We start from the raw sequence: 25,805 nt of genomic DNA, 5'->3' as shown, positions 1-25,805 counted from the left end.
GCAGTGCTCCAGTGAAGCTCAGTGCAATCTGGAAGAACAACACTTAATTTTCCATTTGGGAACACTGCAGGCTTCTAGGCTCAGTATAGAGTTTAACAATTTTAGGGCTTGAACACTTTCTCCCACGTTCTCATTCTAATCCCCACACACCAGGCCTTGTCAATATATGGGCTGCTACCACACACAACCCATTGTCAGCCGCAAATAGCCCTCATTAGCAGCTATTCACTCTCCCAGGCTAACCATTACCCACTCCTTTGTCTAGCCAACTGTTTTTCTCTCTCTTTGGGACCAATCTCTACCTATCGACTATTCTTTCCCACTCCCCATCTTTTGCCTAAGTACCAACATTTTCCTAGCTGCCATCAGTTCTGAAGAAGGGTCACTGGACCTGAAATGTTAACTGTTTTCTCTCCACAGATGCTGCCAAATCTGTTAAAATTTTCCAGCAATTTATGTTTTTGTTGCCATGTACTCATTCTTCATTTACAGCTACATATTGTTAAATATACACTTATTGCATTGCCATTGGGAAAGTGCAATTATTGATAAGAACTGAAATGTTCCACAGAACCTGAGACATATGATGAAAAATGAGTGAAGAGTATGGAATCACACTAATAATGTTAATGTATAAATAAACATATCTACAAACAAACATGTATTGCATGTATTTGGACAGATGGCAAGATCTCTTTTAATCAACAAATACCAAAATTATTTGACAGTTTTAAGTAACTAGTTTATTTTCCAAAATAGGTTCAGTCTCTAGAAAAAAGGTGTTTAGCTTAAATTCAGCTTATTTTATACCCCTTTTCTTCCATTTCTGTTATTCAAGAATAACAGGCTATGAATGAATTTACAGGTTAAGATGTGGAAAAACAAAATATTGACAGAGAAAAAGTAGTGTCATGTGGAATTATCTACTCATATGTCTATGTCATGATCTGCAACGTATGATCTTCAGATGCTTCCACTGTCTTATAAAATGAAGACAGCCTTTTTAACCAGGAAAATTGCAATGCTCATTTTCTGTCCCAGGTGATGCTGGCTTATTTATTTGAGACAAGCAACATCTCATGTTAAAATCACTGAGATTTTACCTGCCAAGCTATAAGGTCCTTGAGCTTTTCAATCTTCTCAAGATCTTCAGTGTGTTCTTGCATGTATTTTTCCGTGAAGAATGCCTAGCATGAAAAAAAACCATTGGAAACACGTTTTTAAGTTGTTTTTTTTCCATAATGGATCTAGCATGCCTAGGTGTGGTTCTGTAGCAAATGGAAGTATATGATTGATTGATGGTGGTGAGGGTGCAGCTGGTGTTGAGGATGGGGATATCAAACTTCGCGTAAATTTTACTAAACGCTAAATGAAGTATTTCTAAAGAGTACTGAATGTCGAGAAAATTTGTCGACACTGGGATTAATTTATTCATAATTTTGCTAAAAATAACAAAGTACCAGTGAAAAATGATTAATCAATATTAGCTTGGATAATCGTTGAATTAATCTTGTTATTCAAAAGTACAGAAATTTTAAAAATGTTTCATATGTTTGTTTTGGTATTGTTAAACACAAAAGGGGGAAAAAAAATCAATGAACAAACCTTTTCATAATTGGTGAAACCCCCCATCACTGCAGGATCAACGATTCCATTCAGCAGCATGGACAGAGGGTTAATGGGCAGACTTGGGTCATTCATGTGTTGTTGAACCATGTTAGTGATCTTCTCATTTGTTAACTGCATTGTCTCAATAGCATTCTCCAAAGGGCTTATCTCAATCTGCAAGGATACAGGCATAAAATATAGCGTTCAAACTAGCACCTCTCTACACAAAACTAGATATTGAAATGTTTTATTCAAGCTGACAAAATATTTTGCTTTTGTTTTAATCATTTCCACAAATAATAATTCACAGCAATACGTGGTTTATGATCTAAGAATGGCTAGGAAAATTCAGGACTCATGTGGTTCATAATCCTGTGGACTGAAATATTTTAGTAAATAAATAATGCGAATCTTGCTGTTTTATATTACACAAATTCTAGAGGGTTATGTTCCTGCCTGTGATTTTTCTTAGAACTTACCAGTCTAAAACTAGTGGCTACAAGTACATGCAGGCAATGCCCTGGGTTATGACCTGGCTCTGTGCCAGTCTGTTTCAAGTCAATTTGTACGTAGTTTGGAATGGGGGAATAAATAAGTTGCAGAAAATATAAAATAGCGGTTCACAAGTATGAAGAAATATTTGTTTGTTGGATCTTTAAAATTAACAGTAATATATCTCTGTATGAGATATGTCCTTAAATTCTAGCATTCTTAAGTCAGGCATTTGCAAGTTGAGGGTTCCTTACATTGGTAAGCTACATAAAATTGAACAAATTGTTTTATGCATAGCTATAAAATGGGTGAAAAAAGTCTTGCCATCTATAGTCTTGGATGTCAGTCAACTATGACTCAGCTTTACAACCTTCACTAATACAGTAAATATATTTAACATGCATGCTGTCATTATTATAGCCAACACCAACAAATATTGAACACACTGAACAATGGCGTAGATTTTGGAGTCAACTGCAAGTTAATAACCCATCATGTTCTTTATGCTAACAGCTTTTCATAAACTTCTCAGGGGCAATATGATCATTCAGAGACCAATGCAATGCCCTATTATCTACATCAAATTAGGATGTAAGAGAACAGAGTGGCAAATACTATAGTGGCCTGCAGAGTCCAAATCAGGATGTGTGTAATTGAATAATTAATTTATTGTAAAATCATACAAAGAAAGTAAAATAAAAATGCAGGAAAAATGGACTGAGAAACAAAAGCAAAAGAAGATTACAAAAGAAAAAACATAGAATCAAAAAATGAAATTTCACATGCAAACTTATAAACATTATGTTTCAATATCAGTGAAATTGTTTGTTTGGTAGAAGTTAAAACTAGCTCGATGTTACAAATTCACCTGTTCTTGGGCTAACCCCATCCAAATTTTTATTCTACACGTAAATGCGTAACTAGTGGATGACCATTGCTAGTTCACACTATTCATGCTTTTGATTGCTGAATCTTTGGCTAGATAGTTTTGGATTGAAGCTTGAGAAGGCATCAGACAACAGAGCCAGCGCCTTTGCAATTTCTTGATGTAACAGTGTACATGCAGATGTTGGACACTGCAGTCCAATTTAACATTGATGCTATTATTCCTTAAACATACTGTATAAGGATGTAACAAATAAGATAGATTAAGGGAAACAAGTAGATATAGTGAATTCAGATTTACAAAACTCTCATAAGGTGCCACATAAGAAGTTCCTCCACAAGTTGACATGTTAGCAATGTAAGAGAATTGGCTAACTAACAGGAGAGACAGAGTTGGGATAAATGGACCATTTTCTGTTCTTGAGAGTAGTGTATATGTTTTACCATTTAACTGAGGAACAATATATTTGTATTGGAAGCAGTTTAGAAAATACTCACTGGGCTGATTCCTGAATGATGGTGTTGTCTAATGAGGAAATGCAGAACAGATTGACCAATACCAATTGAAATTATGAATCAGAGGTGAGCTATTTAACATAAAACATTCTAAGGATGCATGACAGGGTAGATATTGAAAGGATGTACCCTCTTTTCAGGAATATATATATATAGAGGGACAAAAACAAAGTTGCTGGAAAAGCTCAGCAGGTCTGGCAGCATCTGAGAAGGATAAAACAGAGTTAACGTTTCGGGACTGGTGACCATTACTCAGAACTATATATTGGGAAATATTTCAAAATTAAGGGGTCGCACATTTAAGATGGAGATTAGGAAGCATTTCCTCTCAGAAGGTCATTTATATTTGGATTTTCCTATTCAGAAAGCAGTGGAAAGTTGTGCCATTGAATATAAGCAAGGCCGAGTCAGACAGATTTTTTTATTGACAAGGGAGATAAGAGAGTTGTGGGGGACACAAGGAAAGTGCAATCCAGTCCAAAATCAGACCAAAATCTTATTGAATGAGAGAGCAGATTTGATGGGCTAAAATCTTATGAAATTTTAATTATGATTTATCTGCTCCAAATTCTAGCTAAAATGCAGACAATACCAGCATCACATTTAAGAATTCCTTACGAAACATGTGGGTTTTGAGATTTCTTTGCATACACACTACATACATTCATAACCTGGACAATTATAAACTACCTGGCTTAAAAAATTGTGCAATTTTGGAGTGAGTGAGTTATGCACAACACTACAAAACACCCCAATTTCCTTCACCCCTGAAGTCTTCTGTATTTGAATTTTGACCGGTTGTTTACTCTGCTGATAAGAAAAAAATACTGCAGAATGCCAAGAAATAGAATGCATGCAAAATAAATTAATCAAATTTCCTGTTGAAACAAATCTATGTCTCAAAACTGGCTTCCTTCACTTATCAAATCGGAGTAGGTTAGGGTTAGGATTACCACTTGTCTATTAGTATGTATCTCAAAACACTATTCTCCACTGCGATAAAAATTGCTCAAAGTAATTTTTCTCAATGTAGTGGTAATATTTTTCAGCATTTTAAAAGTTAATTCTCACTTGTGGCCTTCTGTTTTCTATTTTTATTGGCATATTTTTATTGCACAAGCATAAGCTAACATTAATAATTCAACAACTTTGCTGATTGCAGGATTTTAAACATGCTGCACCTAACATGCATGAAGGATGATTAAATTAGTTCAAACTTAAGTTTCAGAATCCCAAGATAAAATGTACTGGTACAGGATTGGTGCCTTTTGGGTCCAACTGTTTGTACTGAGATTTGCTAACCTATGCCCATTTAAGATTCGTACACATTTTATTGAGATGGGGAAGCTCTTGAACATTTCTGGCATTACCAAAATGATAATGACAGTGGGTACTTTTATTAAGTGTCTAACGTTGGGAGTGCACCTATGGAGGAAGTTTCAGGGCATTGGTTACAAAAGCAAAATTAAAATCTACATGAATTGCATTTTTGAATGCCCGCTTTAGTGCGATTGAGATTCTCTTCACAACTGCAGAGAGCTATTAATTAAAATTCAAATAAGAATCACTATGGACAATGAAAATCTAACTTAGTCACTAAATCTGTAGTCGAATTGTAGATATAAACTTTGTAACACGGCATAAAATATCCAGTACAGAAAGAGGTCATTCAGTCTGTTCCAGTATTGATACTCCCTGCACTTCTCTCACTCAATATCTATATTAGTTAATCCTGTCCATGTTTTAGTTTCTATATTATGTGATTTATTAACTGATGTTATACATATTATTCGATATTATTTGATCCTGTACTTGTTTTAGTTTCCTTTTGAAAAATCTAAGCTAGAATACTGCAGACATTTTTCATCTTCTAATTTAAGAAATCATATAAATGTGTCAAAAGCAATTCGGACAAGGTTTACTAGACTGATTTCTAAGGTTGAGGGGATTATCCCAAGACAACATGGGGCGAGTATATGAGTACAATACTCTAAAAACCCAAGTACTCTATGTCTTTACATCCTCTGCATCCACACTGCATGTTACTCCTTCACAGGAGAAAAAGTATTAGATTGGCGCTCGAAGATAAAGTAACGTTGCTATAGTTCTACTAGTCCCCAGGGTTGCTTTCCCATTAGAGAGGTGTGACCGCTTATGAGTTTAACATGAAAGTCACATGCCTCAAGCAAAGGGAGATGCTGAAAAGGCAGCTAATCTAACATCGTGGTAATCTCAGCCAGTGCAGGACTTGAACTCATGTTGGTGTCACTGCATCACAAAACATGTAAAGCTCATTTCACGAGATGGTGCAACATAATGGGCCAAACGCCCTCTGTCTGCACCATAAAACTTTTGTGAAAGAACTCAGTAAATTGGTTAAACATCATAGATTTTTGACAAAAATCAAGCTGACTCCTCTGACCACCCTGAAATTTTCTGAGTATGCTTCTACAATATCATTGTTAAAGTTTGTTGGCTTGCCGAACAAAACAGCTCGGTGAGCCAACTAACCTCAACATCCACAACCCGAGCTACAGATCAACTGCAAAACCTTCTTTAATATCAGTTAATAAATCAGATCCAAGCTCTATAGTCCTGCCACAGCCAGCTGTGAACGGTGGTGGAAACGTAGGCAACTCACCAGAAAATCAGGGTCCACACATATCCCCATCAATGATTGGGGGGGGGGGGTGGTCCTGCACTCAATGGAAAGTTAGGCTCAAGCTTTCAAAATTCGCATTACGGAGACATTGTTACTGGGTCACTACGACTAGGAACTCAATTCAAGAGTACACAACATTCCTGATGAACAGGCAAAAACAGAAAAGTAGGTGGTGTAGCTTATTAATAAAGGAAGGTATCAGTGTGGTGGTGAGTGGTGAAAGTAGTATTCTAGATCATGATATGGAAGTAAAATTCAATTATTATGCTCACTGCTATCTAGGGGTGCCTTTACTCAGAAGCCACGTATAAATTCGGTCATATATTAAACTTTGCAATTGTGTAACATAAGTTGGTCAGTTTCCAGAATGTGCTGCTGTGAGAATCTATGAACTGTCATGTAAGAAACATTCTATGAACTTCGCATGCAGGTGACCATTGCTGATCTGATCTTTCTATTGTATGTGTAGGTTAAGATAACCCATGATTATTGTTATCCCTTTATCACAAATGCCCAATACTACTACTTGTATACTTTGTTCCACATTACAGTTATGTCAGGAAACACAATGCCCACAAACTGAAACTCACTGCTCCCACCTGTCTTTCAGCCGTGTATGCATCTCTCTAGTTTTGTGCACTCTATGCCAATTTGCACATGACTGAAGTAATAGTCTGCTTCTGATTTCTAATTGAGTGCCTAGCTCCTCATACTCTTTATGCAGAGCCTCTTTCTTAGTTCTATCTTTGTTCCTGATACCTATGCGGGCCATAATGACTGGATCTTTCTCTTACCTCTTCAAGTTCCTTTTCTACCCTAAACTGATGTCCCAAACCTTTGTACCGGACAAGCAACACAGCCACCTGGACTCTTGCAATTTGCTGTACAGAATGGTGTCACTCTTACCCTCTTTATACGACCCACTACTACTACATTCCTGCCCTATGGATCCCCTTCTCTGCCTTACTCATGGTCACATCCTCCTATCTCTGACCAAAGAAAAACAAAGTCAAAAGACTCTGCCCTAAATGGTGTGAAAGTCTCCTCATACAAGAATCCAATAACTTTTCTTCTCCCTAATTCATTATAGTGTACTTCAGCCTTCAGCTCAAACTTTGTGCCAAAGCTGCCCAAACATCAAACACTTACTTCAGATAAGGTTGCCTTGAATCACAATGTATCCAGGAACTTACACAAGCTGTAGTTTTGACACATCACCTATACTGCCATCCTTAATGAATTATTCAATATCATTAATTCATTTTTGTTATTTTATTTATGTGTCATTAACTTTACCAACAATTTGTAATCTATATCAAAATATAAGAATAGAAAAGACCTTAACTCCTTACCAGAGACTCACTCAACAGCAAACTGCTGTCTCTGTAGCAAAGCAAGAATCAATTGCCATCAGCTCCAATGAATCTAGCTCTGACTCAGACAGCGTGTATTGGGATCCTTTCTTCACAGGTTCCTCTAGGTGATGTTGACAGGTCTGTCACAGGGTCATCACCTCACTTGCTCCTCTAGGTGATACTAACTATGTGTCTCAGGGTTCTTCTCTCATCCATTTGCCTCCTTTAACACAAATCTTGTTGTTTTTCTCCTCACAGAAGTTGTCTGAAATGCTGAAATTTACTTCTGTATTTCAGACTTGCAGCACTTGAAGTATTTTACTAGGATTTAGCTTTTTATTCAGTCCCCAAATATGCTTTGTGATTATGGTTGGTTGGCTCGCCAAGCTGGTTCGTTGTTCTGTAGACATTTCGTTGCCCTGCTGGGCAACATCATCAGTGCAGCCTCCGATGAAGTGCTGTGGTGTTTTCCTGCCTGTTATTTAAACTCTGGTGTTCGTTGATCTGGGCTACCTCACTTCCGGTTCTCCGTTGCAATGGAGTGTATGTGGGGTCTAGCTCTATGTGTTTATTGATGGCTTTCGTAGTGAAGAACCAGGCTTCTAGGAATTCTTGTGCTTGTCCCAACTGAACTGGTGGTTTTCCTTATCCATGTGGATGGAAATAAGTGAGTGAGTATTGGTCATGTCTTTTTTTTGGCCAGTTGATGTTCGTGTACTCTTGTGGCTAATTTCCTTCCTGCCAGTCCAGTGTAATGTTTATCGCAGTCCTTTCAGGGAATCTTTTATATGACGTTAGTCCTGTCCATAGTGGGTAGCAGGTCTTTGATTCAGGTTAGCAGTTGGTGTAGGGTTGACCCACAATGGACAGGACCAATGTCATATTTAAGATTCCCTGCAAGGGCTGAGACAAGCATTACATTGGACAGACAGGAAGAAAATTAGCCACATGACCATTAACTGGCAACAAAAAGACACGACCAATACTCACTCATCTCCATCCATGTGGATAAGGAAAACCACTAGTTCAGTTGCAACAACACCAGGATCCTGGGTCAAGGCGAAGCAGAGACAAGCACGGAAATTCCTAGAAGTCTGATTCTTCACTAAGAAAGCTATCAATAAACACACAGGGCTAGACTCCATATATATACACCATTGCAAAGGAAAACTGGAAGTGAGGTAACCCAGCTCAATGGACACCAGTGTGGAAAACACCACAACGCTTCATTGGAGGCTGTAGTGATATTGTTACCCAGCAGGGCAATGAAATGTCTGCAGACCAACGAATGAACTCAGCGAGCCAACCAACCACAACATTCACAACCCGAGCTACATTTCTACTCCTAAATCTTAGATGCTTTACCATTGCCTCATCTTTACTTGAAAAATATTCAATTTTTGCAAAACAAACTTTAAACAATGATCTATTCTAATCCCTACTATTGAAATTCTACTTATAGTTCTTACTGTACAGAGGTCATGATTCTCATTCAAACACAAACTAAAATGCTAAAACAAGAAAATAACCGAACCACAAATATAATAGTCTTTGTTTTTGCAAATGTTGTGTGCGATCACTGTTGGAGGACAGTTTATATAAATCATGATGCAAACCATGTTAAAACATGAATATTAATTGGGGTACTTAGAATTTGTTTAGCGTGTTCCTCAACAGAGTTGACAAAAATCCAATCAAAATGACAGCAAAGCTGTGTACCAAGTTGTTTCTTCTGCGTTCATTTCTTAACAGGGAAGTGGAAGATGATGATGACAGAAACATTATTTGTCATGCTGAATGAAATCCTGAAGAGAAAACTTCAAACAACTGAAGGGAGACAGCACAACTTTCTGAAATCTGGAAGTGATATGGATGGTTGCTACCATAATCAATTTTGGATAGTAAGCTAGTGAAAATAATCTAATTGAATCCTTTCAGGATGATTGCCTCAAGTTGATATTTGCAGACAGTGATAGGTGATTCTTTAAAAGAAACTCACTTAAATGAACATGAAAGCCTTGTTAATAAATGCCAAATAGTAAATTGTCACTTATCTGACATAAACATGTTCCACCCCTTTGATTAGGCACTTCTATACTGAACATTCTGTACTCAACAAATTCAGATCATAAACAGAGCTCCCACTTTGTCAGACAGGAGGTAACGGTAATGGTCTTGTTGTTGGCATTCACAGCTCATCTACTCATCTTTTGTACGTACAACTCACCTTGCACCAATATTCCACATGCCCGTTCATAATTCTAGCTTCCTTTTGCTCTCCACCAACCTTCACCATTTTTTTTGCAGCATTTGCGAAAAATAATTCAATCTTGAACTTCTTGCACTTTTACCTACTCATCGAAAGTGGACTTTTGAGACAGGTGGGTGCTAAGGTATGGGAAGTGTTCAACATATTCAAGAGACTTTTATTCAATATATTTGGAAGTGAGATATTTGATTAATGAGGTCTAGGTGATATATAAGTTTTAATCTGACAGCATTCATGAACAGACCAAGTCTACATTGAAACTTGGACTCCAAAGTGGCAAGAAACACTTGCACTCCATACGTATTAGGCAATGACTATCTCCAACAAAAGAAAATTTAAGTATCCCCCAATATGTGATTCAAAAATATTCTACAATTTGAACTTCTGATTATTTTCCCCTACTGTTCTGATTTCATCCTTTATTAGCAGAGCCACCTCCCCATATCTTCCAGTTGAGGGTGTTACCAAAGAGCTACTTAACTGTAATCTAACAGCCACCCATTCCAGGCCTCTGGAGGTAAAAAAGCCAACATTTCATAGTCACTGAGTCATACAGCATGGAAACAGATCCTTTGGTCCAACCAGTCCATGTCAAACTTAATTCCAAACTAAATTAGTCCCACCTGCCTGTTTTTGGCCCATATCCCTCCAAACATTTCCTATTCATGTATTTATTGTTTTAAATATTGCAATCGTACCCAAATCCACCACTTTCTCAGGAAGTTCATTCCATGTGTGAACCATTCTCCTTGAAAATATTTTGCCCCTCATGTCTTTTTTCAATCTCTCTCCTCTCGTCTTAAGAATATGCGCCCCCTACTCTTGAAGTCCCTATCCTACGGAAAAGACATCTATCTAAAAAACGCTATCTATACCCCTCATGATTTCATAATCTTCTATCACATCATTTCTCAACCTCCTATGCTCCAATGAAAAAACTCCCAACCTATCCAGCCTTTATTTAACCCTTTATTTATGACTCAAACCGTCTGAATAATTTGTTTTCTTTTGTAACAGTTCACCAGCTTTCGGTGATTTCTGAATGTGAACTCTCAAATCTCCGCTCAACAAATGCTCCTAAACCTTGTGTGATTTAGAAAATATTCTCATCTACCTGATCTAGCCAAAGTGGATGACTTCACATTTTCTTATGTTCAATATACCAGTTTTGCTCGACATTTAATCTATCAAGACTTTTTTGCAACACCCTGCTCTTACGTTATTTGCTTTGATAACTGACTTACTTTAGTCGACAAATGTATGCATTTAGCTCTCTTTCCGTTCCTTCGTAGAAGTAGATTATAAATATTGAGAAAAGTTGCAGCCTCAGTAGAGTTTTGGCTGACACCTCTAGTCACCTTCTATCAATATAAGTACATAGTTATTATCCCTATTCTTTGTTTCTTACTTCCTAACCAATTCTGAATCTAAGCTGAAAGAACTACGGATGCCGGGAATCAAAAACAATAACAGAAATTACTGGACAAGGTCAGCAGGTCTGCTAGCATCTGTGGAGAGAAATCAGAGTTAACATTTTGGATCCAGCAACCCTGCCTCAGAACTGATGACAGCTAGGAAAAGGTTTTCTTTTATGTAGAAGATAGGGGGCAAGGATTAAAAAATAGGTGAAGATAGAGGCCAGACAGAGAGAAGAAAATTTGGACAAAGGAATGGATAATGGTCAATATAGGGGAATGAATAACTAGCAGTGGGGACTATTAGTGGCTAACAATGGGTAGTGTGTAACAGCAGACCATGTGATAACAAGGCCTGGTGTGTGTGGGTTGTGGTAAGGACATGGGAGAAGGTACCTCAACCAGTAAATTGTTGAACCCGACATTGGGAACTCTGCAGTCTTCTGAATTCAACCAGAAAATGAAGTGCTGTTCTTCCTGCTTGCACCGAGCTTTGCTGTAACACTGCAGCAAGCCTAAGATAGAGATGTTCGCCAGGGCACAAGATGGTGTGTTGAGGTGACAGGCAACTGGAAGTTCAGGTCTTTTCTGTCAACAGAACGTAGGTGTTCTGCAGAGTGGTCACCCAGTCTATGCTTCTTTTCACCAACATAGAGGAGACCACAGTGTGAGCAGCAAATATAGTGGCCTAGATTGAGGGATGTTCAGGTACAGTGCTGCTTCACCAGGAAGGTATTGTTGGGCCCTTGGATACAGAGGACAAAGGCAGATATTACACCTTTTGCAGTAGTAGGGTAAAGTTGTGGGGTAGCTCTTGGGAGGGAGGACGAATGGACCAAGGTGTCCCAGACAGAATGATCCTTGTGGAAGGCTGACAAGGGAGGAGAGGGGAATATGTGCCTGGTGGTGGCATCCTGCAAGAGGTGGCGGAAATGGCAGCTAATGATCCTCTGGATGTGGATGCTGGTGGGATGGTAGGTGAAGATTCTATCAGTCTTGTGGGAAGGAAGGGGAACGGTGGAGAGAAAACTGAAGTGTAGGAGATGACTTGGACTAGCCTGACAGCACTGTCAACTACAGTGCAGGGAAATTCTCAGTTGAAGAAAATGGACATTTTTGAGGCCCCTTTTTCGAAGATGGCATCATTAGAACAGAAGCACAGAGACAGAGGAACTGGGAGAATGGAGCAGTCTTTGTAGGGAGCAAGATGTGAAGATGCATAATCGAGGCATCTACCTGTTGGTTTGTATTGCACACTGATGGCCAACCTATATCCAGAAATGGAAACTGAGATGTTGAGGAAGGGAATGAAGAAATCAAGAGATGGACCAGGTGAAGGTGAGAGCTGTGTGGAAATTGGAAGTGATGTTGATAAACTGCCAATTCCGGATGAGAGGGGGAAGCACCACCAATGATGCCATTGATGTACTGGCGGAACAGTTGTGGCTGGGGTCTGGAATAGAACTGAACAAGGAATGTTCCATGTACTCCACAAAGGGACAGGCATAACTGGGGCCCATGTGGGTACCCATGGCCACACCTTTGACCTTAAGAAAGTGAGAGGAGTTAAATAAGAAGTTGTTCAGAGCTGGACGAGCTTGGCTGGGCGGATAAGGGTGGTGATGGATGCGGACAGATCAGGCATTTTTTTCCCTAGGAAGAAAAGGAGGCCATCCTGATGTGAGATGGATGTGTAAAGGGACTGCGTAAAGATCTGTGGTAAAGAGGAGGTGGCTGGAGCCCGCAAACTTGAAATTCTGACAGTGAGGGCAAAGCATCAGAGGAATTGCTGATGTAAGTGGAAACAGACTGGACAAGGGATGAAAAAAAACTAAGTCAAGGTAGGAAGTGATGAGTTCTGTGGGGCAGGAGCTGGCAGAAACAATGGGTCTTCCCAGGCAGTTCTGTTTGTAAATTTTGGTAAGGAGGTAGTAGTGGACTGTACGTGGTGGGGAGGAGATTTCCAGACAAAATGAGGATTGTGATTGTTATGGATGCAATGGCTTGATGTTCCATAGTAGGGTCACAGTGTAGAGCAAGATAGGAGGAGGTATCTGAGAGCTGGCAGTTCAGTCTGCCAGAAAACAACAGCACCAACAGCATGAGTAATCACAAAGTCAGGATTGGATCTGACAGCATGGAGTGCAGATCATGGGGAGATAGCTTGGAATGGGTGAGGGGGGCAGAGAAATTGAGGTGACCAATGTCATATCAACAATTTTCAACGAACAGGTACAGTGCAGGAAGACAGCCAGAGGGAGAGATCCAGGAGAAGGGCGCGTGTTGTAGATGGACAAAGGGATCTGTGGGATGGAGGGAGGACCCTTGTTCAAAGAAACTGGCATGGAGGTGAATGTAACTGAAGAAGAGTTTAATATTATGTCATGCTTGAAATTCATTAAGGTGGGGACACAGAGGCACAAACCGAGGCCATTGCTGAGTACCGTACATTCAGCAGCGAAGAGCAAAGGTCAAGAGGGGTAGTAAACATATGAGAGGATGTGGTGCTGGGAGAGGGGATGGACTCAGAGGTGATGAAGGTTGTAGAGAGCCATGTGTATCTTTGAGTTGCTGCATCTTGTGTTCCTTCATGATTCAAAGAACAAAAGATTCTTGCTAACACATCATATGAGCTGGGGGGTGAATTGGAACTGGGGAACAATGCAGCTCTGAGCCAGCGTGAAGCAGTACTGTTGGACAGAGAAGTTGGGAATGGGCATACAACGATGCATAGCACTGAGTGCGGATCTCAGGATGTGGCAGGAACACCTAGCTGTTGAATGATGAGCACTACAGACCTGTTGCTAGCCCAAACAATCATATCCCCATAGTAGCTATTAATTCCCTTCGGCTTACCGTTATCCACTCTTGTCTGTCCAACTATTCTTCTCCCTCTCTTTGTTTACTCCTTACTCTCTCTCCCCATCCAATCTTGCACACAAGAACAACCTTTTTCTAGCTAGCACCAGTTCCGAGGAAGGGTCATTGGATGTGAAATGTTAAGTCTAACTTCTCTCTACAGATGCCGCCAGGCCTGCTGAGTTTTTCCAGCAATTTCAGTTTTTGTTCCCAATCCAAGCCAATAGATAGCAAGTCAAAGAATTCTTATTTTTGTTAAAAGGCTGTTATGTGCAACATTGTCAATGCCTTCAGGTAGTCAAATAAATAACATTCATGCAAATAATGCTGATAGACACCCAAGCTGGTTTTGCTTGTTTAAAAATTTCACTTGGTTCAGTAGCAACCATTGACATGCTGGCTTATCTCATCAGTTCATAACTGTCCGATGATTGTTTATTCTGTACCTAATAATAATGTCGAGCAGCTCTTCCATAATTGATGTAAGACCCATTGATCCATAACTTTGCTCTTACTCCTCTTAAATTATGCATTATTTCAACAGAAGTGGCAATTCCAGAATCAAAAGTTCTGAAAAATCACAATGATTGGCACAGCAATTTTCTCATGCACTTTTGTTTTAACACCTTGGGTAAAAATCCTCAACTGCTGGAATTTATAGTATTTTATTCCTTTTAGTTTTATTTTCTCTATCAATCCCTTCTTAAAACTCATTAAATCTAGTTCATTCATTCCCTCAATTTGTTTCTAGTTTTCCATATTCCCCTGGGAATTTATGCTTATCCTTTACTTTGAAGATCAATACAAAGTAGTAGTTACAGAATCAAAGAGTCATTAAGCACTGAAACAGGCCTTTCAGTTCAGCCAGTCCACACTGACCGTAATCCCAAACTAAACTATTAGCAGCATAATGATAACAGACTGGATTTACACTGAGGAGGTGGAAAGGTGGTACTAGGAAACCTTCTGACCTAGCAGACCTGTCACTTATACAGGGTCCTTATCTGTTGGATGTGTTTACAAAGGGAAAACAGAGGCAGCAAATAATAAGGCCAACAGGCTGGATTGCCTGCCTCCATTTATTTGGAACATAGGCATAGCTTTAATGATAAATGCCAAGCAGTAAAAGTTGGAACACTGGGATATCCTCAACAGCAGATACAGATGGGCAATGAATGCTCTTGCCAATAATGCATAATTCCCATTACTGTATTAAAAAAAGGTCTCTGCTTGGCCTGCTGTGTTCATCCAGCTCTACACCATGTTATCTCATTAAAAAAAGTCTGTCATATCTTGCCCTCCATTTACAATATCAAAGAATTGCTGCTAAATTAAATTAATAATCTTATAATTTATAGATATACTTAAAAGCATAATAGTTAAGGGCCTATGAACAAAATAATCTGAGTTATGAATGAGAGAATTTATTTGTTATGGTAGGGCAGATGGTCAGATTCCCATATGCCAAATTTCAAATGTTACTGAGAACCCGATGATAGCAAGTCTTGTATCTGATATGCAAAACTCTGTTGAAGTGTTCACAGATGGCATGTAAGACTGGTAGACAAAACAAAATGATGCTTTCATGCAGATTATGTCAATGTAATACCTAATGCATGAACACCTCCTGCAAAGATAGTGCTGCAGTTGGTTTTTAAATTCAAGAAAATTAGTTTGTTATCTCTTCTTTTAAATGCCATAGATATTGATTAAAGTAATAACAATATTAGAGATTGCTTAGTACCACTCTCTTTAAAATGTGAATGAAGATTTGTGGGATCATCTGGCCATTTAATGGCAGTGTTGTTCCATGAATAACCGTTTTTGCTGGTAAAACTACCTTATAAGATCCACCAAAGGAAATAATGAGTAAAACAGAAAAAACACTGACAACATTAAAAGCCTGTTATAATCATTTCAAACAAAGGAAATTTTAGTACTTAATCATGCACGTATGGCATAAAGTCACACAAATAATTTCCAAGAATAAAAATCAACAAAAGGAAAGAATGGGATGAAGGGTTGAAGTAACCCGAATTGTTCTTCCTTAAGTGCATTTGCACTGATAATACCATTAATAGTTACTGGCATTTTGTCATTAAATGATGCGATTCACTCTTATTTTCACTTCAAACTGTAATCACCATGCAAAATTATCAGATATAGACCTTTAAGACGTAAATAAAAATTATTGCTATATCTAGGATTTAGGTCCACGATATTATTAAACTCAAAAGAAAAAATTCTCTTCATATACACTTCTTTGCCTTTTTAATAATTTTTCATTTCAATTATGCATAATTTTAACATAAATGTTTTTCAACAATTTGTCAGTATAGTTTCCAAAGCTTTCCATCAGTAAATTTAAAGAGGAAAAGCAATATGAGCTGCTTAGCCATAGGAAATAACACATATTAATGTACTGAAAACAAAAATCTCACAGGTACCGGCTCAAAACTAAAGGATATTCACTGTATTACATTTCAACTTCCTGCTGACGTTCAAAGTATTGCTATTTATTTCATTCAGAAAACAGAAGTGAAATTTACCTTGCTTTCATTTTTTAAGCTTAAACCATATATCTCTTGTAAAATGAAAGATCTAAATTACTTTATTGAAACCTGACATGGACATTTCAGCATTGTCTTAAATGCCCATCTTTACCTTGAATGTGGATATATTCTTTGCTGTGAATACTGCAATCTTACATTAACGGTTGTTCCTATTACAGTGGGGCTGTCTTTACAAATCTGAGTCTCCATTCAGTGTGAAATTTCTGTAGTTATCAGTCTGCTCAGTGTCTCTCTCACTCACATATGCATAAACACTCACAACCCCTTTGATACCACTTCTACATTTAAAAACTATCTTTTTAAAAAAATTCCCATCAAATACAAAGTGCTCTGACTTCTTTGTCACTGATTGAGACCATTCTTTCAGTTACCTTTCTACTCCCTTCCCCTAGCCTTCAGACTCAACTTCGCCTTGTCCTAATGCTCCACTAACTTCTCTAGTTTCTCCATGTCCCTCATAGCTTCATTAAGATCATTTTACCCATACGACCAACCTCCTGTGTCCTCAACCATGTGTCACCATTCGCCAAACTTCCCTTTCTAGCCCTTAATTTAGTCGATGATGTTAAGAGTTTCAGCTCCTCAGATACTGTCCTCATGCCTTTAAGTCTGTTAGCACTCTGTCCACACAAAAAACAAACTCTGGGTACCTCTGCCCTGCTAGACTAACACACAATCTCCAACTCCCTTTGCTCTGCCTCAAAAACCCATGCACATCTTTCCCACAATTCTAGGTTCCTGCATCTCCCAGACTTCTGCTATAGTCCTTAGCTAAGTCATAAATGACAACCTATTGTGACTGTGGTATTGGAAAACTATCACGCCCAGGCATACCAACACATTTATAACTTTTGATATAGTTAACTGTGCCACCCATCTTTAGGCTTTGTCCTCCATTGTCCTTCTGGATGGGAGTGCCGTCATTTGTTTCCAACAGTCCATCTATTCAAACATAGATGGATACTCAATCTGCAACATTTCTTTATTCTGTGGTATTATCTCAGCATTTTCCTTAATCCTCTCCTATTTCTAAATCTAATGTCCAGATAACAGTAACCTAATGCTGTCAAAGCTTTACCAGACCTAACCATGCTGATGCATCTTCACGGTTTCAGCAGTGTCACAAGTCTCTGTTAACTGGAATTACCATAACACAGTGAAGATTGATTTTTAGACATTACATGCGGAACATTTGCTTTCTACTAATAATTTCATCAACAATATGTTATGGTGTGGACACCCAAATTTCTTTGGACTTTAAATTCACACTAACATAGTCAGAGTCAAAGAGAATGTGTTCCAGAGGGAACAGGTCAGCAAGGGCACGAGTATTACGGAATCTACCTGTACGCAAACAACAATGCCAGGTTACTCTACATTCAGACTGCCCCACAGAAACATCAGGTTGTGCATAACCAGATAATCAGGCCTCTGCAATGTGAACAGACATAGGCTGCATGCTGTGCTGCACTGCACAAAGTGAAAAACATTCCAGATCCAGGTGTCTCCTTCACTGTCTTGTCAAAATATCACTGAAGAGGTCAGCTCCACAAGGTTTTAGGAAAGCTGACCAGACCTTCAGGAGTCACCTATGGGGCACAGTACTTGGAACAATAGTAGCTATGCAGGCATATAGTGAAGCGATACAACTCTTCTAGCTTGCTATTATCTATCAATAACATCATGCCCGATCTAATTCTTGCTGCAATTTCACCTTCCTCTCTGTTCACATGACTACTGACTCCCTTGTGCATCAAAAAAAACTATCAAACTTAGTCTTTTGGCAATAGCATGACTTCCTGCAAAGAGTTTTTAGTCCACTCTGTAGCTTGCAGCAGGCTGTCTAGAGGGTAAACATTAATCTCCATATAGACTAAACACAACAGGTTGTTTACAGACAGGGATGGTACAGTGGTGGTTACAATGGACAAAAGTGGTGTCCCAGCAGCTGGACCTATTTACCTATCTGAAAGCCTAGGTGTATAGGTTAGCGAGGAAAATGAAGGTATTGACATTTCAGTACCGTCACCTTCCTTTCTTTTCAAGCTCCTCCTGTAAAGGCCTAGTTTGTGGTACACATATCAGTGATAATGCTTGCCACTGCAGAAATGCAGAACCCATGATCTCAGGTCAGATCCTTGAACCAAGCTGGTGATAATGCTTGTTAATGCCACTTAGACAGGGAGGCAAAAAGTCTGCCTCAATTTAACTGAATTAATGCATTATATAACTTACCTTGTGATTAACATATCAGTTAGTCAAAATAATTTGCAAGCAAACATCATTGTGATGTGTTAGATTAAATAATTAAGCAGGTAAAACTGTTAAAACATTTGATAGTGATATTAAAAAAAATTGCAGGAACTGCTTATAGTAAAGTTAAATTCCAGAGTGGTCTTAGGTGGTTCTGGAACATTTCAATTCAACAAATTAGTTTGGGGAATCTGCACAATTGCAGTACCTCTTACTGAATAATCTGCTAAATTCGTTTGGATATCAGCATTTTTTCTAGATCATTTACTAATCATAACTCAGTAAAAATTTGTAAATGGTATAATTTTATGTAAAGTTTTCCAGCATGATTTCAGTTTGCTTTGGATGTCACAAACACATTAGTCGTCATTGACCGGATGACTTCTGAAACCTAAACAGGTAAATGACATTAATTTTATCTGCATGCTGGATTTGGAAAGTAGTTGATTTAGGACACTCTAGATAATGCTTACCGTTGAGACAGATTTCACTTCAAACCATCTCAGGATGCCAGGCAATTTGTATGCAGTCACGTATGTGGTCCTTTCAATCCACATATTCTATGGAAACAGTTTACAGCAATTAGCCCAACTTTGGAAAAATAAAACCACTGAGAATCATTTACTACACCAGCCTTGTACACAAAACTGCAGTAATGAATGTGCAGTTAAAAAAATATATTTGACTTCTATTTGACATTATTCACCTTGCATGGGCACAAGAAAAAATGCATCTACATAATTATGTCAGCTCTGTTAAAATTATAAGTGTATTATAACTTTAAGCTTCAATTATTCTCTAGTCTGTCCATTTGCCTAATATGTTGCTGTTTGAAAGCATGATCAATTTTAAGTAAGCAGAGCATTTGTTGGTCAATCTGATTAAAAATCTGGGCTGGATAATTTTTCGGATTTCCTGAACATTTTAAAAAAAGGAAATAATGGACATGTAAAATTGTACTGCAACATAATTGAGTACTTAAACAATGAAAGATTGAAGAAGCTTGAAGACACAATTGAAAAATTAGCACTGTTGTGGTCAATTAACAGTTCTGAATAATGATTGTTTTCTTTTAATCATGACCGTTCCTTTCCTTTTTAGATCTTCCAAATTTGAAAAGAAAATCCTCCACATTTTACGTACAACTTGAAACATGGCAAAATTCTTGATCAGATATTATCAGAGGAAACAAAAGGTATATGAAGCTGCATTATCATGAAAGGTGTTGATAAGCAGACTGGTGGTTGGCAGGATGCTCAATGCGCAGAGGGTTAAATTCAAGCCTAAATGAGAAAACAGAACTTCAAAAGGTTTTAAATACTTTGAGAAATGGTTGTGAAACAGACTGCTTAAAGATCTCAAGTTGGAGAACAAAACGTTTTTGATCTGTGGGGCCACCTAAATAGATAAAAAAAAATTTATCAGCCACGTCTCATTCCAATATTTTCTTTTTATTAATGTATATATTAATAGGAGTCACTGCTTCAGATTGCTGTTTATTAGAAAATTATTAAAATTAATATTTTTATCAGCTGATTCAATTTATGCCCATCTCTACCGATTAAGGTTTGAACTATGTCAAAAGTTACAGTTAAGAAACATAATATATTACAGCAAATTCATTGTCAGGATCTTTCTCTCCTTTCCTGATGGGTCTTGAATACTGGAACCTCTGTACTTCATTCACTGTGTAAAAACTGTAAAGGAAAAAAGAAATCACTAAAACTGTAAGAGCAAAAACAATTCTAAGTAAGAAGGCAACAGCGACAATGAATTAAAGTTCTTTTTCCATAAGCCTTACAAATTATTCCCATGACAGAAATAAAATCTAAATTATGTTTATAAGAGAAAAAGCTCAGTAAGTACAACAGAGTTTTCCGAACAAGATATAATCTGTTGAGGAATACAATAGATTATTCATAGAAATGACAAGTTGGCTAGTTACAGAAGGTACCACAAACTAAATGTTATCCAAACCTAGATGTGAGGTTAATATCTGATCACTTCCAATAATATGTACACACAAACTGTTAGTACTCATTTTATTTAGTTAGGTTTTAACAGAAATGGCTGCTGATACACTTTACTTTTGGAACAACCTTGACATTTACACTTAACCAGTAAATAATTATCTCTGCAGTGATTTTAACAAGGTCAGCCAGGTGGACCTCTTTGAATGAGTTCCCTGACTGGAGCTGTTAAATTGGTCCAATCAGGAAGCCCTGGCTGGCTGATATAAACAGGAGGCTCAGAGCCTTTGCTCATTCTGAGCAGACTTAATGGTGAGGACATGTAATGTGTAAGTAAAAGGTTGCTTGGTGATGGGCTACTGGCTTCAGTGGAGATGTGAGAGAAAAGCATACTTCTAAAGAAACTCCCTTGCAACAGTTATCTTTGACTTGGGTAAGCATTTAAGGCATCATGCTGTTATTTAGGAAGCTTTGCTTGTTTGATCCTGCTGCTGAAGATTAGGATCAGTTTGTAGAAAGAATACATTCATTTTGCCAGACAAATGACATTGGGGCAGATGAAAAGCAATGAGTAATTCTCCAGACAGCTAATGAACCTGCAATTTTTCTGGGTCTCTTAACCTAATTATCCCTGAGGCCCCAGGAAAGACTCTTTCAAGAGTTGATTGATTTAGATGCCAAACAATCTCTAATTCTGAGATGTTATTGGTTTTTCTCAACAATCTGAGAACCAGGGAAATCCACTTGGGATTTTTAAGGTTAAAACAACAGGCAGAGGCATATGATTTTTAACTTCCCCCTTAATGGGATGCTGAAAGACTGTTTGGTATGATGGATTAATGATGTAACCAGGCAAAAGTGCCTACTAGCTTAAATCCAAATGGAGCTCAAACAGGCACTGCAACTGGCTTTAGCATTGGAAAATGCAGCAAGTACAGCATTACTTGCAGGGTATTCTGATGCAAGTAAATACCCTCACCAGCCCAAGAGACCTTGGGGAAAGAGATAGCAGGAATTGCAGATGCTGGAGAATCTGAGATAACAAGGTGTAGAGCTGGATGAACACAGCAAGCCGAGGAGCAGGAAGGCTGATGTTTTGGGCCTAGACCCTCCTTCATAAATTTTTATGAAGGTGGGTCTAGGCCTGAAACATCCTGCCTTGCTGCGCTCAGCCAGCTCTACAGTTTGTTATCTCAGACTGTGGGGAGATACCATTTGAGCAAAGGCAATTGTATTGTTTCACCTCAGGGCATATCCTGAACAGAGGGACCCCAAAAACTCTAAAACCAAGCTAAGCCTTGACCAAATGGTTCAGATTTTCTTCAGGATCTAGGCTGGCAAGCCATAGCAGTTGCTGTGGGGAGACAACAGCCTAGTGGTATTATTGATAGACTCTTAATCCCGAGACCAAGATCATGTTCTGGGTCTGGACTGTCCCATGGAAGACAGTGGAATTTTCATGTAATAAAGCTCAAATTAAGAATCTAATGACCACTCTGAATTGGTTTCTGGCTGTTAAAAACACATGTTTACTAATTCCTTTAATGGAAGGAAACTGCCATCCTTACCTGATCCAGCCTACATGGGGTTCCAGACGCACAGCCGTGTTGACTCTCTCCTGCCCTCTGAGCAATTAGGGATGGGGAATAGTTGCTGCCTAAAAATTGTCCTCATCCCATGAATGAATAAAGAAAAATATGGGGCCATAAGGCAGCAAGTCCCACTACATCTCATAAGAGAATTCAATGGCTGGTATCCAGGATAGTGCAGAGCCTGGAATGTCTGCCCACATCTGGTTTGGAATCAATCAAAAATGTTGGGCTAAAGGGTCACCCCCCCCATGCAAGTCAACACTGATGCAGCTGTTTCAGTGATTGTTGAACCAGAGTTTAAGGGTTGAAGTCCAGACTGAATTTTCTTTTTCCACAAGACCTCTGCGAGACTGAACTCTTATTGGGGAATTCTTACTGAATAAGAGTCCAACTTCAGTTCTGTTCTCTTGTGTGAAGCAGCTAGCTCAGTTACTATTGATTGTACTAAAAGGCTCAGGCCCAAGCTTGATTGAGCTAATCTAGGTCAATCTTTCTCAGGAAATTTTGCACAATGTTTTCAGTTAGAAAATGGCTGCCTAACTAAATAGCCTGAGACCTTTCAGGAAGGTCTACGGACTATCAAATGAGCAAAGGTTTCCTTGCATGTTGACTAGGAATCAATTCCATGATTCTGCAAGTCTAACCAGTGCATTTGTGTTGGTGGTAAAAGTACCAGCAGAAGTAAGGCTGGAAAGCAAAAGGAATTGTGAAACCAGTCCAGGCTGTGGAATGGGCAGCACCAGGTGTACCAATTTGGAAAGTCTGCTAGGACTGTTTGCCTTTGTGGGGATTTTAAACAAATTATAAATGGCTTTTCACAATTGGATAAATAACCAATCCCTTCCAAAGAAGACTTAAAAGCAAAACTGGAGAGGGACAGTCCCTCATGAAGCTGGACATGAACCCTACTTACTTGCTATTGTCTTTAGATAAGAATTCCCACATTTATGCTTGAATTAAAAAAAGTTTGTACCAATGCTTCTTGGGGTCAGCGTGTGCAATTTTTCAATGGATGACGGAGAACATTTTACATTTATCCCAGTCACCATTAGCTAGAAAATGTGCAAATAAGAGGACCAATAAGAAGCACAGACAATAGTCCTTGGATGTTTCTCACCAATGTGGGTGTACACTCTATAAGAGGGGAAAAAATGTGTTCTAGGCACCCCAAGTAACCTGTTTGGGTAACAGCTGACAAGACTGGGTTACACACATTGGAAGATAGAGGATGCTCAAAGGTGCCCCAGCTCCCACATCTGTACTGCAGCTTAGGTCTTTGCTTGGGCTGGTGAATTATCAAAAAGTTCATCCATAACTTAGCTTCCATTTTGGCACCCTTTATTTCAATTCTTAAAGGGGAAAACTTGGAAATGGTTATGAAGTCAAACCATCACTTTTAGGGAAGTGAAGAAGCCAAGCTGTTGTCACCGTATGATTCCCAAGCAAGATCTGGTATTGACATGTAATGCCTCACCATATGGTATCAGGTAGTATTGGCTTAAAGTCTCCCAAAGGAGAGGAACGCCCAATAGCATATGTAACCAGAACTTTGACTCATGTAGATCATACATATAACCAGATAGGAAAAAAGGTTTGGCAGTCATATTTGGAGTGAAGAAGTTTCAACAATACACTTTGTAAATTTCTAATGACCTACCATAAACCCCTGCTAGGTCTGCCTGGAGGACAAAGTGGTGCTACCCATAGCTTTGGGCCAAATTCAGCTATGGGATCTAATGTGTATAATTACAAAGTGGCACAGTCAGGGAGGCTAAGTGGCAAATGTGGATGCCTTGAGCAGCCTCCCACTAGCAGACACAGCTACCACTCACAGCTAACACTGTCAAATTTTAGATGCAGAATGATCCAGTCACAGCAAAATTGAAATAGCTAGCTATTGGAAAATCAAAGCCATCACAACTAGAAGAGAAACCTTTTTGGACTGAGCAGATCACAGTAGAGGACAGCATATTATGTGACTGAGCAAAATTTGCTGACTGATATTGGCTGCACTCCAGGGGTTGACAAGTGAAGATGTTGATGAGAAGTTGTATCTGGTGGCCGGGATTGGATGCAGACATAGCTGCATTGGTTGGGCAGTTCCTGAGTGCCAACAAGGCCAAATTACCACCAACAGCTCTCCCTCCATTTGTGGGAATGACCAAGTAAATCCACGACTCAGTTACACACTGATTATGTTGGTCCTTTCAAGGACTCAATGTTTGTGGTCATTATGGAAGCTTGCTCAAAATGGCTGAATGTGCATTTTTCATCTTCTATCATCCCCATCTTTTACAAAAGCTCTACCTTTTGTAAAAGGTGGGGATGATAAGATGAAATAATGGCTTATGTGCAACCGACGCTTCTGGGAGTATTACAAAAGCTCCATGTATCTTTTGTAACACAGACCCCTAGAAGTGTGGTTGCACATAACAAGCCACTGCTTACCAGCAGGCCATTTTTGAGAATTCTGTCCTGGAACACAAGGGCAGTTCCATACCATCCATCATCCAACAGTCTGGCACAAAGATCCTGCCAAACTTTGAAGATGGGCTAGAAGAGCAGTTCTCTCGATACTAAAATAAAGAACTGGAGACACTGGAGTCTTGGGTATGTGGAGCTGGAAGAACACAGCAGGTCAGGCATCAGAGGAACAGGAAAGCTGATGTTTTAGTGAACTGTTCTTGTTCCCTTTAAGCATAGGACCCCCTCATGTAACTTCATAAACAGTTTCAGTACCATTGCTAATGGGAACAAGACTGCACTAGGTTAAATCTGATCTTCCTGGCCCTGGGGTGGGGTGAGGGTGAAATGGTATGAGGAATGCCAAAGTTAGACACCACTCTCTAAGTCAGACAGTTTACTTCGGGAGATGAAGCTTCCTGTGGGAACCACAAGAATGACTGCAGGTTAAGAGCAACAGTCAACACAAGGTCAGTTCCAGTGTCACGTGTGGGCAGTTGCAATGGTCCTGAACAAGCATGTGGACCACATGAAAACTGCAAACTCTCAAACTGTGCAGGAGAAAAACATGGTTGGCTCCTTGATTATGGCTGTTTCAGAACCTGTGGGTTCTTCTGCTCCATCAAGCATTTCAGATACCACAATGAGATGGATATGGCGGGCATCGTTACTTTGACACCACCTCTCCCCTGAAGAGAATTAATTTCTTCCAAAAAGCACCAGACACAAGAAGCAAGTTATTGTACATACAATGCCATCTGTATCAGCGGCAGAATTGGAGGAACCTGACCTGATGCTAAAACCTCCCAGGAAGAGCTACAACAAAACAAGTCTGTGTCCTTGGATGAGGTCAGCCAGGTGGACTTCAGAATGCATTCCCTGACTGGGGCTGT

The 25,805-nt window shown here is 39.0% G+C and overlaps 1 protein-coding gene across 2 annotated transcripts in view; it reads right to left on the bottom strand.

The window, feature by feature from the left end:
• The window catches only part of dock1 (dedicator of cytokinesis 1), a 562,483-nt gene that overhangs the window by 47,083 nt on the left and 489,595 nt on the right, over window positions 1–25,805 (bottom strand). For both annotated transcript variants that reach the window (XM_048551079.2, XM_048551080.2), the window contains exons 43-46: window positions 20,500–20,584; window positions 19,361–19,447; window positions 1,606–1,782; window positions 1,104–1,187 (exon numbers count right to left, since the gene is read on the bottom strand). In XM_048551079.2, the coding sequence (XP_048407036.1) occupies window positions 1,104–1,187; window positions 1,606–1,782; window positions 19,361–19,447; window positions 20,500–20,584 (433 nt within the window). The remainder of the gene's footprint in view (window positions 1–1,103; window positions 1,188–1,605; window positions 1,783–19,360; window positions 19,448–20,499; window positions 20,585–25,805) is intronic.

Source organism: Stegostoma tigrinum, chromosome 20 (genome assembly GCF_030684315.1).
Source record: "Stegostoma tigrinum isolate sSteTig4 chromosome 20, sSteTig4.hap1, whole genome shotgun sequence".
Taxonomy (NCBI): domain Eukaryota; kingdom Metazoa; phylum Chordata; class Chondrichthyes; order Orectolobiformes; family Stegostomatidae; genus Stegostoma; species Stegostoma tigrinum.
Note: the sequence above shows the minus strand (reverse complement) of the source record. Positions and strands in the feature narration are given on the sequence as shown.